The 16083-nt window shown below is 42.3% G+C and overlaps 1 protein-coding gene across 4 annotated transcripts in view; it reads right to left on the bottom strand.

The window, feature by feature from the left end:
• The window catches only part of CAPRIN1 (cell cycle associated protein 1), a 122233-nt gene that overhangs the window by 85542 nt on the left and 20608 nt on the right, over window positions 1-16083 (bottom strand). For all 4 annotated transcript variants that reach the window (XM_030200762.1, XM_030200765.1, XM_030200764.1 and 1 more), the window contains exons 4-7: window positions 13269-13355; window positions 11503-11741; window positions 1582-1664; window positions 364-501 (exon numbers count right to left, since the gene is read on the bottom strand). In XM_030200762.1, the coding sequence (XP_030056622.1) occupies window positions 364-501; window positions 1582-1664; window positions 11503-11741; window positions 13269-13355 (547 nt within the window). The remainder of the gene's footprint in view (window positions 1-363; window positions 502-1581; window positions 1665-11502; window positions 11742-13268; window positions 13356-16083) is intronic.

Below are 16083 nucleotides of genomic sequence, written 5' to 3'. Positions count from 1 at the left end.
GCTTATTTTGTACCTGGGGCAATGGAAGGTTAAGTGACTTGTACAGAGTCACAGGGAGCTGCAGTGGGAATTAAACCTGGTCCTCCAGGAGAGTCTGCCATTCTATAATACAGATGATACCAGCACTCTGGTCAGTAAACCAAATATTCAATAAAAAATTCTGCAGATACTTGTTTTCAATAATCTACGGAAACAGAAAAATGTTTTCTATCCTGTGGCAATGTACCCTCTGTGTGAACATGTGTATTTCTTTCACGAGTTACCACTTTTTATAGTTTATGGAGCAACGAGACAGGACAAATAGCACTGCAAACTGCTCATCTAACCAACATGCCAGCTAGCCTAAAGGACTGAAAAGCTTACCAGGTTCTGCTGGTGGATCATCAGTTACAGGTACAGAAGCTGCTTCCTCCTCCTCACACAAGCCGTTCTGGTGGTTATGGGCACTGTCGAAATAACCGCTCTGCAAAATACGATCTACTATATCCTTCAAGGCTTTGACTGAAAACAGAAGCAGGTTAATCTTAAACGACTGCTCAGTATACCTGCAACACAAGTTACTTTACAGAAAGTTACACTTAAACTAATCACCACAAAAATATCTATGTTCTAGAAAAAGAACAAATTACATTATGTTAACACATTTTTGAGTCATGCAATTTGCAATTAACCCATGTTTGTGATATCATTAGAAATAGTACATCAGACTGGGACATCTTTTCCAGCAAATCTTTACAGGTACGTGAACCACCACTTTCTCAAGTTCAACGATTCATTATAGCATCATTGCTGAGAAATAACAGCCTCGCAATTTCCTTATTTTATACCATAAACAGCTTATATTTAGTGTCATGTTATTGCCATTTTTAATGGAGAGCTCTAGTGAAACTGTTTGTGTTTCCAACATTATACTAGCCAAAACACTCATCTTCCATGAAAGAAACCAAGCACCGCGATAAAAGGAATTCAAACAAGCAGGATGAGTCAGCCACACACTGGTGATATAATCTGACAGTGACACGGATGACATGCTCTCCCAGTGCTCAGAAAAGCCTAGGCCAGCCTCTAAGCATGTGTAAGCCACCCTTCCAACACAGTACCCACCTGTTTCTGCTCCATTCTGTTCTATCTGCCCAGCCATTCTGTTCTATCTGCCCAGCCAGACATTACCCTGCTCTCCTAAAGTTCTCCTTTTTTGCAAGTCATCTTTTGTTTCTCCTTTCATTGCACACCTCACTTTGGCACAAAATAATTCACCACTTCTGTGAATTGTGAAATGCTACCTAACGAGTCCACCTCAGCTGACTGCTGGTTCGTCCCTATCCAGTACAACTAGGCAATAGCAACAACATGGACATGGTGCTGAAGTACAGCAGCCCACTCCTGAGCCACCTCTCCTTCTGGAAGACACACAGGAAGCAAAAAATTGGCATAGGCCCAAATAACTGCTTACATTGCAGATAGATCATTATAGTATACTAACAAGCAGCACTTGGTGCACAGGAGACTGAAAAAAAGTGTTCAAATCTGATGCCTGCTAAGAACCCACTATTAGAGATATGCCAGCAATTCTGTACTTACAAGTAGTTCCACAAACTGGCTTGTCCTTGCCTTCCAGCAAATCCAACAGGTGAATCGAAGCTTGATCATACTGCTCATTCAACCTTGAACCAAAAAGGTTAATGGATAACCATTAAAAATAAATAAAATAAAATCTGTGACCACACACCTGATTAGAACCTAAAACACTTTCTGCTGCTTTTTCAATACAAGTCAGCCCGAGTATTTGTATGCCTGTATTTGTCAATCTGTGAATCTGTTGACTGGTATTTATGTGCTTTTTTTCTGCTCTTTTCTCTTTTCCTGTCTTATCCCTATTAGCTGGAGTACCTTTCCTACTGTTTTTAGACTGCCTTGTGCATTCACCTGCCAGGCATTCAGAATTTTTTTTTAATATAATTTACTAAAGGAAAACCAAAGTAGCTGAGTAGAGATGCCTTTATTAAATCAACAAATGTTTTAATGAAAAAGCTTTCACCTCTCCAGGCAATGTTCCATCAGGTGATGTCTTGTAACATTCAACCAAATAAATCTACCTACTATTTTAGCAAACTATTTTGGAAGTTAAGTTAGTACTTTTCATTTTATGAAGTACACAGATATTACTGGCTGGAACACAGTGAAATCCCCTTTTGGTATAAGGGCTCAAACAAACAAAAAGTTTGATGTGCAATTACCCCAAAGCTAAAATTAAAACATTTTTTCAATGTGCCCCTAGCAAATCAACTTGCATTACTATATTTTAACAGCAGCAAATACATGTGAATTTCACAGTTTATTCTTCTTTTTAACTATAAATGTAGCAAAGATTTGGTGCAGTACCCCCTGCACGATGAGGTGATGCCAGATTGGCAGTTGAATGTGGACCACTTACACGCATTTTCCCTGATCACTGGGGTAGCAGGACAAACACTCTCCTGCACAAATTAGAACCAATAGCCAAAGCTAAATACACAAATGGAAAAAAATATTTGGTCTTACCTGCTAATTTTCTTTCCTTGATTCAAACCAGACCAGCCCAGAATAGGTTATGCTCCTCAGCTAGCAGATGAAGACAGAGAACAAAGACATGAGCCCGGACTTCCAGCATAGCTGAGTAGACACTAGTTGCAGACAGAGCTCCTGGGTACAAGCCCCCACCCCCAGTCTATTTAAGTGTCTGGGGATTAGTTTACCACGAGACTGGGTAGAACACCAATAAATGAGCGAACCACTTGGGTATGATTTGGAGTGGTGTAGAGTGGTTGGATATGTCTGGAAAACCCCTGCAACAGAGCAGAGAGAAGACATGGGCACACAAGGCAAAGATGGCAGCAAATGGTGAAAAATCCATGCAGCTGGTGGACAGTGACCTGGTACAGGAGACATCAAACAGTGCATCAGCAGCCTTAACAAGATGCATTTAGCACTAGAGAAAACTCAAGGAAAAATTTGACACATATAAATGGAGGGTAGAGCACTTGGAACCAAGTGTCTAGCCAAGAGGATGAGACAGGCTGGTTGGCACAGCAACTACAGATGCTCCGGCACGAGAATTCAAACTAACCGTTTGAGAAAAATAACAAACCAAGAGTATAGGAGCTGGCACAATAATTTACACCTCATTGGTCTGTGGGAATTGTGAAAGATTCAGAAGCTGGGGGCCTTAAAGGCTACCATAAAATCTGGTCCTAAAGATGATGGGAGAGCCATTGTACCAGGCCAATCAGAGAAAGGGAGAATCGACCACAGCTGGTGATTGCCTATATACTAAATTGGGTGGATAAGAAACATTACATTACCAGAGAACTCTATCCGCTCGCAGCAAAAAATAGTTTGGAATGGATTACAATAGCATTAGAGACCAGTACAATAACTGGGAGCTTACAAAAAGGTACTTAGTTAATCATGACATAACAGCTAACCATCACTGGCCTGAGTACATATTTCCTAAAAAAAAGCTGCCTTAAGAAGTTTACGGAAAGATGTATAAGAGAAGAGAGAGATAATACAGACTGGCATTCCAAATTTTGGGGATTTGATCAACAAAAGAATTAGAAAACATTATCTTAGAACACAATCCTTTGAAAGAGGACAAAGATAAACAAATATTTCCAAGGGTTGTATGTTGATGTCAGTATTGTAATCAAAGGGTATAGATAAATTGGTGCCAAACCTTGGACAAGCTTAAAAACAAAACAGCAAACTTTGACGCTTTTTCGAGCTTCCACTGGTAAACATTTGAGTCGAGCAAAATGGGGGGAAACTGTCAAATTTCTTTAAACAAAATCAAGCAGAGTTTTCTAGTTAGATGTTTAGTACATCTCAAATAAATGATATTCCAATAGTCAATTTTAGTCAGGATTAGAGCTTGCATTAATAGTCTAAATTTCTCTTGAACAAAATATTACGTACTCATCTTAAAAATTGTTCATAAGCCAAAAACTATTTTATTTTTTAAACACAAGAGCCTAGGATGGGCCCACTGCAGAAGCAGAGGAAATATTGTGCAAGTGACTGATCTGCCTCTCCCCTTCTCCGTGTAAGCAAAGGTAGGGAGGTTGCTGTAAGCTAGGGAGTAGCCTTAGTGTCTGCAGCATCTCTATGTGGACCAGTTCAAAAACACTAGAGATACCCTAACAAAAGAACTTCCTAGTGACCACCCAACCTATGCAGGCCCCAGCTGTCCCTCCTAAACTGTCCCAGGACTACCACCTATTCCAAACATCCCACAAAGCTGTGTAGGCCTCCCATCTCCTGTTCGTATGTCCCATGCTGAACTGCTCCACCATGTTTCTCAGGGCTATGATGTCAGGATCACAGACAAATCCGGCAAGATTCAGCATGAAGGGTGGCTCCATTCTCCCAATTTTTTTTTTTTTTGCGTCGAGTGAGCTTAGAGGTTCCCAACTGGGTGGTACTGACTACAAATGTCAGCCTCCTTGGCTGGGGAGCTCTCTGGGTTAAGCAGCACATGAGAAAAGGCGTTTGCTCAAAATGAACTATCTACCAACCAGCTGAAGCTGGGAGTAGTCCGAATTGCAACGTGTGCCTTCCAGAGTCTTGTGCCACAAGCCAGTAAGTCTTAAGACAGTGAGACAGCAATAAGAACAACCATAATGAATCAGACCAATGGTCAACCTAGCCCACTATCCTGCTTCCAACAGTGACCAATCCAGGTCACAAGTACCTGGCAGAAACCCAATTAGTAGCAACATTCCATGCTAACAATCCCGGGGCAAGCAGTGGCTCCCCCATGTCCAGCTCAATAAGAGACTATGGATTTTTCCTCCAGGAACTTGTCCAAACCTTTTTCAGACCCAGATATGCTAACCATTGTTACCACATCCTCCAGCAAAAAGTTCCAGAGCTTAACTATTCTTTAAGTGAAAAATATTTCCTCATATTTGTTTTAAAAGTATTTCATGTAATTTCATTGGGTGTCCTCAGGTCTTTGAACTTTAAACTCCACTCAAGATTCTGGAGACCTCAAATCATATTCCCCCTCAGCTGTCTCTTTTCCAAGTTGAAGAGAGCCCTAATCACTTTAGCCTTTTCTCATATGGGAGGAGTTCCATTCCCTTTATCATTTTGGTTGCTCTTCCCTTTATCATTTTCTAATTCCACTATATGGCGACCAGTACTAAACGCAATACTCAAGGTGAGATTGCACCATGGAGTGATAGAGGCATTATAATTATCTTGGTCTTATTTTGCACCCCTTTCCTAACAATTCCTAGTATCCTGTTTGCTTTTTTGGCTGCCGACACACACTGGGCAGAAGATTTCAACGTATTGTCTACAGTGACACCTAGATCTTTTTCTTGACAGCTGACTCTTAAGGTGGACCCCAGCAAACATGGACAAAACGCGCCTTTTTCTTTGGGCTGAAAGACATCCGATTGCTCTCTCAGCAGTGCACATTACTAGAGTTATGAATGTCAAGTAGATTCTCAGTAGGACCTTCCTTGATCTAGGAGAGAAGGAACCTGCAAAGGGTGCATATGAGCTCTCACCCACGAACTACCTCTATGGTCACCACCATTGAACCTAGAACACGCATAATCCTAATGTGAAGGTCAAAAGGAAATAGGAAGGTAGGCCGCCTTGAAATCCAACGCAGTCAAGAATGCTCCCTTTTGAGCCAATTTTTGCATTTATATCGGCAGCACGTTATATAAAAAGCTCACCAAGATATCTAAATGCTCAATCAATCAATACATTATTGAACACCAATAGATTGACCCCTGAGGAAGGCTGTTCTAGCCAAAACACGGACCGTGTTGGGTCTGAATAAAGGGTTCTTTTGGAGCATCTTACCCTTGTGTGGTTGACTGATCATTTGATTTTGGGTCCTTTCCACCCCTTTACTGTTTGGCTGCATCAGCAGACCAATTCATCAGCCAAAGGAGGCACCTGGCGGTAATCGAGAGAACCATGCTTGAACTTGTTGTAGCCAACAGAGACATACTCTAGAAACATATGCATTGCAAATAGCAGCTTGCAACCCTAAGACAGAAACCTCAAATGCCTGAATAGTTTCTAGACACCTAAAGGACAATTCTATAATTTGGCACCAAGAAGTAGGCATCACGAGGGGGTGTGCACTTAGTACCAATTCTATGACAGCATTTAGGGCTTAAGTCGACACAGAATTCTAGCACAAACACACTTTGATGCACCACAAGTTAGGCACAGTCACTTACGCTAGTTGAATGGCTGGTCAAGTGGGTGCACCTAGGTGTGCCAATCAATGCATGCAACTGATAGTTTTCTATAACTTGTGAACACTGTTTGGTGACACACTAATGGCCCGCCCATGCTCCCCACATGTATGTCCTCTCTTAGTTACACAGTAAAGCACTTAGTGCTACCTTACAGAATAGCACCTATTGCTTATATGTACATCACTGTTGATTACTGGTGCTAAAACACGCATATCTAGGCACCCAATTATAGAATTGCCGCACTATCCTGCAAATCTAAATCCGAGTTCCCTTCTACAGGGATAGTAGTCTTCTTAGTTAACAGCTGTTTCAAGTTTATTTAGATCTCGATACACCGCTCAAAAGCGAACTTTCTGAACGGCTTACAATTAAGTATGGAAAGGAACTACAAACTTTTGACAAAAGATAAAGAGTATAGAGAGGGTAGATTTAGCAAAGCATCCACTTCAGGAAGCTTAAATTTATCCTTCTCTGACAAGTGATAAAGCTTCACCATGGCTTTGCCTACTCTAAACCCTGCTTCAGAAAGAGTCCCACTCTGCTGAAATAAGTGCTAAAATAGCTTGGTGTAAAGAAAAAGCCTTTGAAGATGCTCCTTCTAAGATGGGGTCTCCCACCAAAGGAGTGTCCTGCGTAGGACTGACTGAAATACTTAGGCTCTCTAAGATCCGAGAAATAAAATAGCACACGGCACTTCTCTTTTTAATAAGTTTCACCACTGTAGGATCATCTCCTTCTCCCACTATAAGTTCAAGTGGTTCAGCCAAGGAGGCTGACCTAGAAGCCAAAGACCTATACTGATCCAAAAGTGCTTCTGAAGAGGCTGATCTAGAAGCCAAAGACCTATGCTGATCCAAGTGCTTCTGAAGGGGCTGACCGAGAATCTAAATCATCTGGAGTGTCCACATACCTTTTCAGCTGAAGAATTACCTTCAGGAGCAGCAGAGGGAGCTAACTGAAAATAACTCAGGAACCTTGAGATCTTTTAAGTGAAAAAGCATTATGCAGCAACAAAATCTCTGGAAAAAAGGAAGGTCTGCTCTAACAGGCCATGTAGGCTCTGGAACTGAAGAAAAGGGCCTCTTAAGTACATCTAATTGATGGCCCTGTCCCCAAATTAGCCAGAAGATAGAATGAATCTAAAATGGCTTTCGTTCCTGCACTTTGTGAGGAGTGCTAGACAAAGTTTGAAAAAGCAAGATCTCCTTCTGGGGCCAGAAGAAGCTGAGAGACATCCGATCAAAAACTGAAACCAGCAGTTCTGACCATGAAGGTGGTGTGCCTTGGCAATACTGTACTGTCCCGCAGCAACTTTCACTGCTTTGCTCTCTCACCTGGGGACTCTGTGAGAAGTCACCGCTGCTAAGACAAACTGCACCAAACTGGCGATGCAGGAGAGGAGAAAAGTGGTATGAAATCCGAGCTGCCTCAATGAAATAAGTGAGCTGTTTTCAGCACTAGTTTTAACACACAGAGCCTGCTGGAGCACCCTTGTGACAGTCAGCTGAAGGGGCTTCCACCTGCAAAAGAAACAAGTCTGCTCACCTGACTAGAATATGCTGTGCTGTTAACACTGAACTGTAGAAAGAATAAAAATAAAACTACCAGCACCGAAGAGAACAACCAGGTAGGAGGGGGAAGAAGCATGGGATCGGACTCAAACTCCTTTGGGTATATCCCCTGTACAAGATAAAATCCTCTCTTAATATGTTAGATATAGATATAAAATTTTTGAAAAATACTCAACCCCCTAGCTCAAACTGGGAACCAGTTTTCCAACTGGCTCAGGAGCTGATTCCTCGGGAAGTCCAAGAGGTCGATAGATCACCATATGCTGCAGACAGAAAAATACTAAAGGAGCTAAGGCTGCACGAAGCTCTTAAAGGGCAAAGCACTTATTTCCCTGTCTTCATCCACTGGTCAACAGACATAATCCACATCTTCTGGATTGGTCTGGTAAGGACAATAAAGAAAACCTATTTGGAGAATAGTTGTGAGGAACCTCCCTTACCTGGATGACAGCACTACGCCGCCCTGAATTAGACTTCCACAAAGAGAAACAGGAGCTTTCTGGCTTGTCTTCCCACAATTTCTGGGGCTTGGTCCTTGATCAGCTTCTCCAAATCCTCACCAAGCAAGAACTTTCCTCTAAAGGGCAGCATACTAAGCCAGGTCTTAGAAACCATATCCACAGACTAATTCCTTAGAGCAGTGGATCCCAAACCTGGTCCTGGAGGCACCCCAGCCAGTTAGGGTTTTGGGATACCCACCATGACTATTCATGAGAGACATCTGCATGCAGTGGAGGCAGTGCATGCAAATTTCTCATGGTGGATATCCCAAAAACCTGACTGGCTGGGGTACCTCCAGGATCAGGTTCGGTAACCACTGCCTTCGAGCCAAAACATACACAGTCATAATGCTAAGGAATTCCAGCTGAGGCCATACAAGCCATCTGCCATATAAGCTATACCCACCTCCTATGCACTGCAATACCCAGAGTCTCCTCTTACTGCACCCAATGCAAACAAGCTCTGTACATACAAGCTCTGCAAACAGCCTAGAGGCCTGATAATTCAAAAGGCTTGCTTCAACAATGCCTCGAGTATATGATCATTTAATGCTGTTCCACCTTCCAGAGAAATGATTTGTCTTCTTGGTCACAGTCATAACCAAGGCATCCACCTTAGGCAGCCCAAGTCTCTCCTTTTCTGGGACCAGCAGGTATAGCATACCCATGGCCCTGCCAACCCTTAGACCTCTGATGCATCCCACTGTGCCAAGATGAGACTCTGAATGGCCCAATGGATTGGAAAGGCTCTTGCAGTCTTATGTATCCCCTCCAAGATACGATCTCCTGCAGCCCCAGTTTCCTATGGTGGCATCTATGAAATGCTCAGAACTTCAAGTGCCTGTGTGATCATGGCTAGCAGGTCCTCTCTCCAAAAAAGATGGATTGTTGTAGGGTCATCACCTCTCCAATGGGAAGTTTGCCTTCTTCTAAAGAATCTGCCCGTGAAGTTCCTTTGTCCACCACACTGGTAACACTATTGTCCAGATCCCATAACCCTCTGCAGCTCCATGTGAACCTGGCAAGTCACTTAACCCTCCGTTGCCTCAGGTTGCCACTAGTGACAGACTCAGTACATGTAAATTGAAACTGTAAACCGCTTAGTTCTAAGCGGTATATAAATAATGAAATGAATGAATACCTCCGACTGCGCTTCTCAATCCTCTAGAGGCCTCAAGCCAAGACTTCTCAACTTACATGGGTTCCTTCAAAACCAGAAGACATCCACTTTTCTCCTGGCCTGCAAAGTCCTTTTCCTGTCACATTATAAGGGCCGTAAGCATCAGGAAGATAAATTCAGATGAAAATGTTTCCCCCAAATCCAGAACTGCCAATGTTCACTGATCCCATAGCAGATCCCTGTGGGGAGACAGCTACCTGTGTCAGCACTTCTTCTGAAGTCAAAAACAGGGGGGAGGACTGTAATCAGAAACAGAACGGCCGCCTCTCCCATGTTTTTCTGCCTCACCAAGAGTTAAGAGGAATCAGCCATCTCAGCTTCATCCCTTACTAACAGCCAATATGTAGCTTCTCCCCACAGCTAGAACATGAAAACAGTCTGCTTTGTGTACTCTACTGCTCCCAGCTGCAGGAATTGCACTGCCCAAAACTGCCTTAGCAGCCACCAATATAAAACCAAGGAAGAATCACTCCGCAGGATACTCAAGATATAAGCAAAACACAGCGAACTGGACAATGGGTGGCAGAAAATCCTTTATTCAAAATCAAATGACCCGACACAGACCGTGTTTTGGCTCCAAGGTCTGCATCGGGGGTCAGTTCACATCTGAATTTGATACAATATGTAGCTTGCCCAGCAAAAACAGTAAACGCCACACAATCTCAATGTGAAAATGTATGCATTCACGACTGAAAACAGGAAGTAATAAGTCCTAAACTGGAGAATTTCTGAGCGATTCTCCAGCTTAGGACTTGTGATACTTCCTGTTTTCAATTGTGAATGCATACATTTTCACATTTGAGACTGTGTGGAGTTTACTGTTTTTGCTGGGCAAGCTACATATTGTATTGTATCAAAATCAGATGTGAATTAACCCCTGATGCAGGCCTTAGAATCTAAACACGGTCCGAGTCGGATTGTTTGATTATGAATAAAGGATCTTCTGCCACCCATTGTCCATTTAACTGTTTTGTTGTTTTTTTTTTTTTTTTGCTTATATTGGCAGCCACCAGAACACATACAACATTAGCACACTCCAACAGCACTCTCTCTGATGCAGCAACCGATGACTGCACTGTACTGCCAGCTACCTTCCAGTGGATTGAGTGACTGACCAGTGAACTGAACAATTATGAGCCCCTGTAACTGCACCACTCCATAAGTGGCTCAGGTTTCATGAGGAAGCAAGCGGCCATGGACTGCCAGAGCTCTCTCCTAATCCACTGGTCACCTTAACACTGCAGCACTAGCTGACATTCCCTTGGTCTGCTCCTCATCAGCCTGTGCCTACGAGAACAGTGCTCTTTTTTTCTGGTTGGGGGGGGGGGGCAGGGAGAAATAAAATCCCTTTAAGCTTGCTGGGTGACAGGGTAAGGACCTGTGTGTCTTCCAGGTATTCCCCAAGCGAGCAACTGGCCCCAAGTAGGGCCCTGGATATTTCCTGGATGACCAGTCCTCCATCTAGATCCAAGAACCAAAGACATAAAAATCCAGTCCTGAGCTGCACAGCATGCCTACCACATCTGCTGGAGACACTGAATAATGAAAAGCAAGTGACTGTACAGTGCCCTAATTAGGGCAGAGCTCACAAGTCTTCATTCCATTTCCACCTGCTGACCAAGGGGCACAACCCATTCTTTCTGGGCTGGTCTGGTGAATGAAAAGAAATTCGAGATTTGTTCAATGATGCAGTTAATGAAAGCTAAAAGAATGCAAGTACAAGCTGAACATACTCATCAATGACCTATGAAAAGAAATACATAGCACACACACATAACCCCACTGCACCAATTTTGCCAACTGCCGTGTCAGTTAAAAAATACTGTTCGGCAGCAAATAAAAAATTTTCAGGATTTAACATGCAAACAGTCAAAAAAAATTATAAAATCCAAAAAATTCTTGGTAAAACTACGAGGGCCATTGCATATAAAATTTATGTTGTGCTGAATACTGTTTTTTAACCAATTGAGTATGTCTGTTGCTACCTCAGATTTGTGTCTCTTTCAGGTTCAACCAGTTTGTAAAACTCATCAAACAGGGTCAGCTCCTCTTCTGTCAATATAGGTACACCATTTAATCCTTGCTTCAAATCACTGCGTACTTCTTCATCACCCAATTTGTCCAATATGAACTGCAGCTCAAGGACCGTTTTTAAGCGTTTCTGTTCTGCTTCTTCTCTCATAAGTTGCTCCCGACGTGCTGCCTTCTTTATTGATTTCTGAATCTGGTCAAAGAAATCAAAATAGCATTGTTACCAAGGAATAAATATGGTCACTGTATTCTTACCAGGATTCTACACCAAACGAGTTGAAGAAAGTTTGAAAATATACAAGATCCTCATGGAAACAAATACTGCCATTGTTATATGCACTCAATACTGGCTGATCTTCCTTTGTTTTAAGAAACAGGCAAAACCCTCGGATCAACTGGCATCCAGTTCTCCAACTGGTGGCGGAGCTAGTCCTATAACCAGTGTAGAAGCTGCAATGTCCACCTGTCACCGTCAACCAGAGACAGAGAAACAGTGATCTAGTGAGGCTGCATGGAGCCTTTAGGGCAAAGCCAACAAGCCTTTTATCTGTATTCATATGCTAGTCGATGAACACAAACTCACAGGTTCTATACTGCTCTGGTAAAGACAAGGAGGTTACTGTTTCTAAAACTGAAAATCAGAATGCTCATAGTTATTTTGCTACCTTATCTGCGAGCTCCAAGGTATGTCTCATGATGTACTCCTCTCAGTAACAGTCACAGCTGCATCAGAAAGCATTACTAGCACTAGCAATTTCCTCCAAGCCTAGTCCACAACTGCTCCTTTTGGATGCCTTGCTGCCACACCTCCAGCCCCTACAACCTTCCCAGCTACTGCTATTCAGGACCTTGCCTATACCCTTTCCCTCATTTACAACCTCTACTGCCACTGTCCCTTAGGTCTCCCACCCATCAACTACTTGATCCACGCCACAAAACAAACAATGCACACACAGCCTTCCTTTGCTGTTAAACTAGTTGTCCATCTCATGCATAAGTCTATGGCAACAGCCCCAGCTGACAGATGCTGCTACTTCCTACCAATGTTGCCCCTTTTTCCTGTAAGATAGCTCCCTGATGAAATGAACATACAAATGCATGAACTCCTTATGGTCTTGTGACACTTGTCAAACCACCCTACAACAGGAAACAAACTAAAATGGTAATTCACAGGGGAAACAGAAAAGAACACAAAAAGCATTTTTGCTGCTAATCAAAACCACCAGAAGCAGCAGATTTCAGGTCTAATAGGACAAAAAGCAGTTACAAAACATCCTGCAAAAATATTCACACTTCCAAAGGTATTTCTATACTATTTGTTGTTAATACTAAAGGGTAGAGGTAAAGGTAATGCATTTGATACTGCACTTTTCTGTGGTACAACCAAAGTAGTTTGCATATAAATTTAAAGATATGCAATGACAATTCAAAGCTTTTAATTGTAGCTAATACCTCAAATATGTCCTGCTGTGTTCTAGCAATATTATGAAGTCTTTTTTTGTGTAAAGCCTGTTTTACATGCAGAAAAGGGTGTAAAAAAAAAGGAGGGGGAGAGAACGGCTACTTTTACTCAAACAGTTAGTAGGCAGAGCACAGGTAGAACTGTGTTGTGTGTATTTTATGAAAAAAGTAAACTTTTTTTGTCCATGGGTATTTACATGCTGTTGGGGTTGGCTCAGGGAGCTAACATCTTTTGAGCAGAAAATGTTCTTCAACTTACATCTTGGCTCAAGGCCATGAAACCCCTCTGAAGTTCTCGAGCAAATTCCATGTTATTCACCACTTCCTGGTACTTTGACACTGCATCCTGCAAACAGAATACATACAAAGAGCAACAGGAGAAAAAGGGTGAGTTTTCTATCATAAAGAATGAGCTCATTTATTATTAGAAGTAAAAAGCAGATGGCAGAAAAAAGAAGCAATAAGTCCATCCAGACCGCCCAGCTGTACCACACTGCCAGCTATAAATGTTTTGACCATTAATAAGAAAAAACTCTATGGTTAGATTTTCTCTGCCATCTTGGGCAGATCAGCATCAAGATGCTATATTTAATCCAGCAAACAGCTACTAGAACTAGTGAGGCCACTACTCAACCATCCAGCCTAGTAGGCCCCCACAGCATTGTTCAACAGTATCCAGGCATCAAAAAGCTTGTATCACCAATCTGGTTTGTTTCTCTAGGGCTGTAGCCTGCTGGCACCCATTAGATTACTCCATGATCTGCAGTGCTGTTATGGTATCATCTGCACTTTGCTTGGGGAGGAAATACACAATACTGCAACCTCACAATCTTATTCCTACCACTGTGATAAACTATTATATCAGACAAGAACCATGTTACCCATTTAGTCCACCCAGCAACAATGTGACTTAGCGTGAACATTATACAGATGCTGTTTCCCTACAGAGTTCAACTATTAGAATTGGACACGTTAGACCATATTACATTGGAATCCATCAAACAATCACAGCCAACCCCTGAAGCAGGAATCTGCCAAAACATGGCCGGTATCAGGCCTTTGAATAAAGCTTGTTCTTCATACCCATTCTTGAGGCCCATGTGATGTTCTTTTGCTATATGGATTTCACAGCACCATTGAATTCCTCTCCTTTTGCTTGTCATGCACTTATATTACTGTTAGCATGTGGCCATTATAGACATTACTGCATGAGGACTTACCACCAACCATTTTTGTACGCGGTAAGGGCTCATGGGGTAATCTGGCACTAATCAGTAAGCACTAACGCTCCCACTCTCCATCCCCCAGACACACGCCCTTCAACCAAAAATAAAAAAATATTTTTTAGCGTGTAGGTAGTGTGCGCCAATGCCGAACTTATTGCAGGACGCCTGAGCACGTCCTGCAGTAAGACCATTTAAGCCGCACTAAATGTGCATTAGAACTTACCACAGCTTAATAAAAGGAACCCTACATCTTTAAAAAAAGGTACCAGTTTGGCAAGTCTGATCAGCTATTTCTAGGACATAATCATAGAGAGGCCTGGTCAGCCATTTCATGTTGTAAAAATAATTTCACCACTGATCTTACATTTCGTATCCCATAAGAATGCTATATAGAACAAAACATAATGAAACTGTAAAGTAGTATTTAGCTGTCTCAAATTAAGAAGATTTATGTTGAAATGGTCCTCCTGGGTGTACAGCCCTAACACACTAAATACTTTTAAGAGGAACATGTCTAGCTTTTTATTTTTGGATCACCAGGTGACTACAGAACATCCATGACACCATAAGTGATTCCTCAAAGTCTCTCTCTTAGTGCTATCTGATGGCAGCCAGAAGCCACTACTATAACAGCAGTCATCTTCTCACCTTCCCTGTATGCATCACATAGAAACATAGAAAAATGTAGGCAGATAAAGACCATATAGCCTATCCAGTCTGCCCATCCATGCCATCTAACCTCCCTATCACTCCCTTAGAGATCCTATGTACTTGTCCCAAGCTCTCTTGAATTCAGACATTGTTTTTGTCTCCACTATTTCCACCAGAAGGCCATTCCATGAATTCACCACCCTTTCTGTGAAGAAGTATTCCCTTAGGTTACTTCTGAGTCTGTCTTCTTTCACCTTTATCCTTTGCCTCCTTGTTTCAGACCTTCCTTTCAACTGAGACTCACCTCCTGTGCATTTATGCCACATAGTTATTTAAATGCTTCTACCATATCTCCCCTCTCCTGCCTTTCTTCCAAAGTATACCTATTGAGATCTTTAAGTCTGTCCCCATATGCTTTATGACAAAGACCACTGATCATTATAGTAGCCACTGTCTGGACCAACTCCATGAAGGTGCAGTCTCCAGAATTGTACACAATATTCTAAATGAGGTCTCACCAGAGTCTTATACAGATACATCATCACCTCCTTTTTGCTACCAGCCATTCCTCTCCCTATGCATCTAAGCATCCTTCTACCTGTTTGGCCACTTATCACATATGATCACATCCAAGTCCCGCTCCTCTTTTGTGCACAAAAGTTCTTCACCCCCTAAACTGTACTGGTCCCTTGGGTTTTTGCAGCCCAAATGCAGGAACTGGTTGAGTAGAAGGTGACAAAGGGTGGTGGTAAATAGAGCTCATTCTGAGAAAAAGGATGTTACCAATGGTGTGCCCCAAGATTCAGTTCTTGGGCTGATTCTTTTTAACGTTTTTGTAAGAGATATTGTTGAAGGGCTGTCTGGTATGATTTGCCTCTTTGCGGAGGATACCAAAATCTGCAACAGGGTAGACACTCCTGATGGTGTGAATAACATGATGAAGGACTTAGCAAAGCTAGAGGAATGGTCTAGAACTTGGCAGCTTAGATTTAATGATTTAAAAAAATGTAGGGTCATCACCATGGAATGCTCAGACCAGACTGATCCTAACATGTGGCCATCCCAAATGCAGATCCTCCAAACCACTAGATGTACAGCTCAAAGGCCGGCTCAAAGAAACCCTTCAATATATTTTATTTTTAATAACCTACAATTTGGTTTCTAAGAGCAGCTAGATAAAGTATTTCAGAATAGAAG

The sequence above is a fragment of the Microcaecilia unicolor genome, chromosome 4 (assembly GCF_901765095.1).
Source record: "Microcaecilia unicolor chromosome 4, aMicUni1.1, whole genome shotgun sequence".
Lineage (NCBI taxonomy): Eukaryota > Metazoa > Chordata > Amphibia > Gymnophiona > Siphonopidae > Microcaecilia > Microcaecilia unicolor.
This window is presented reverse-complemented; position numbering and strand designations above follow the sequence as displayed.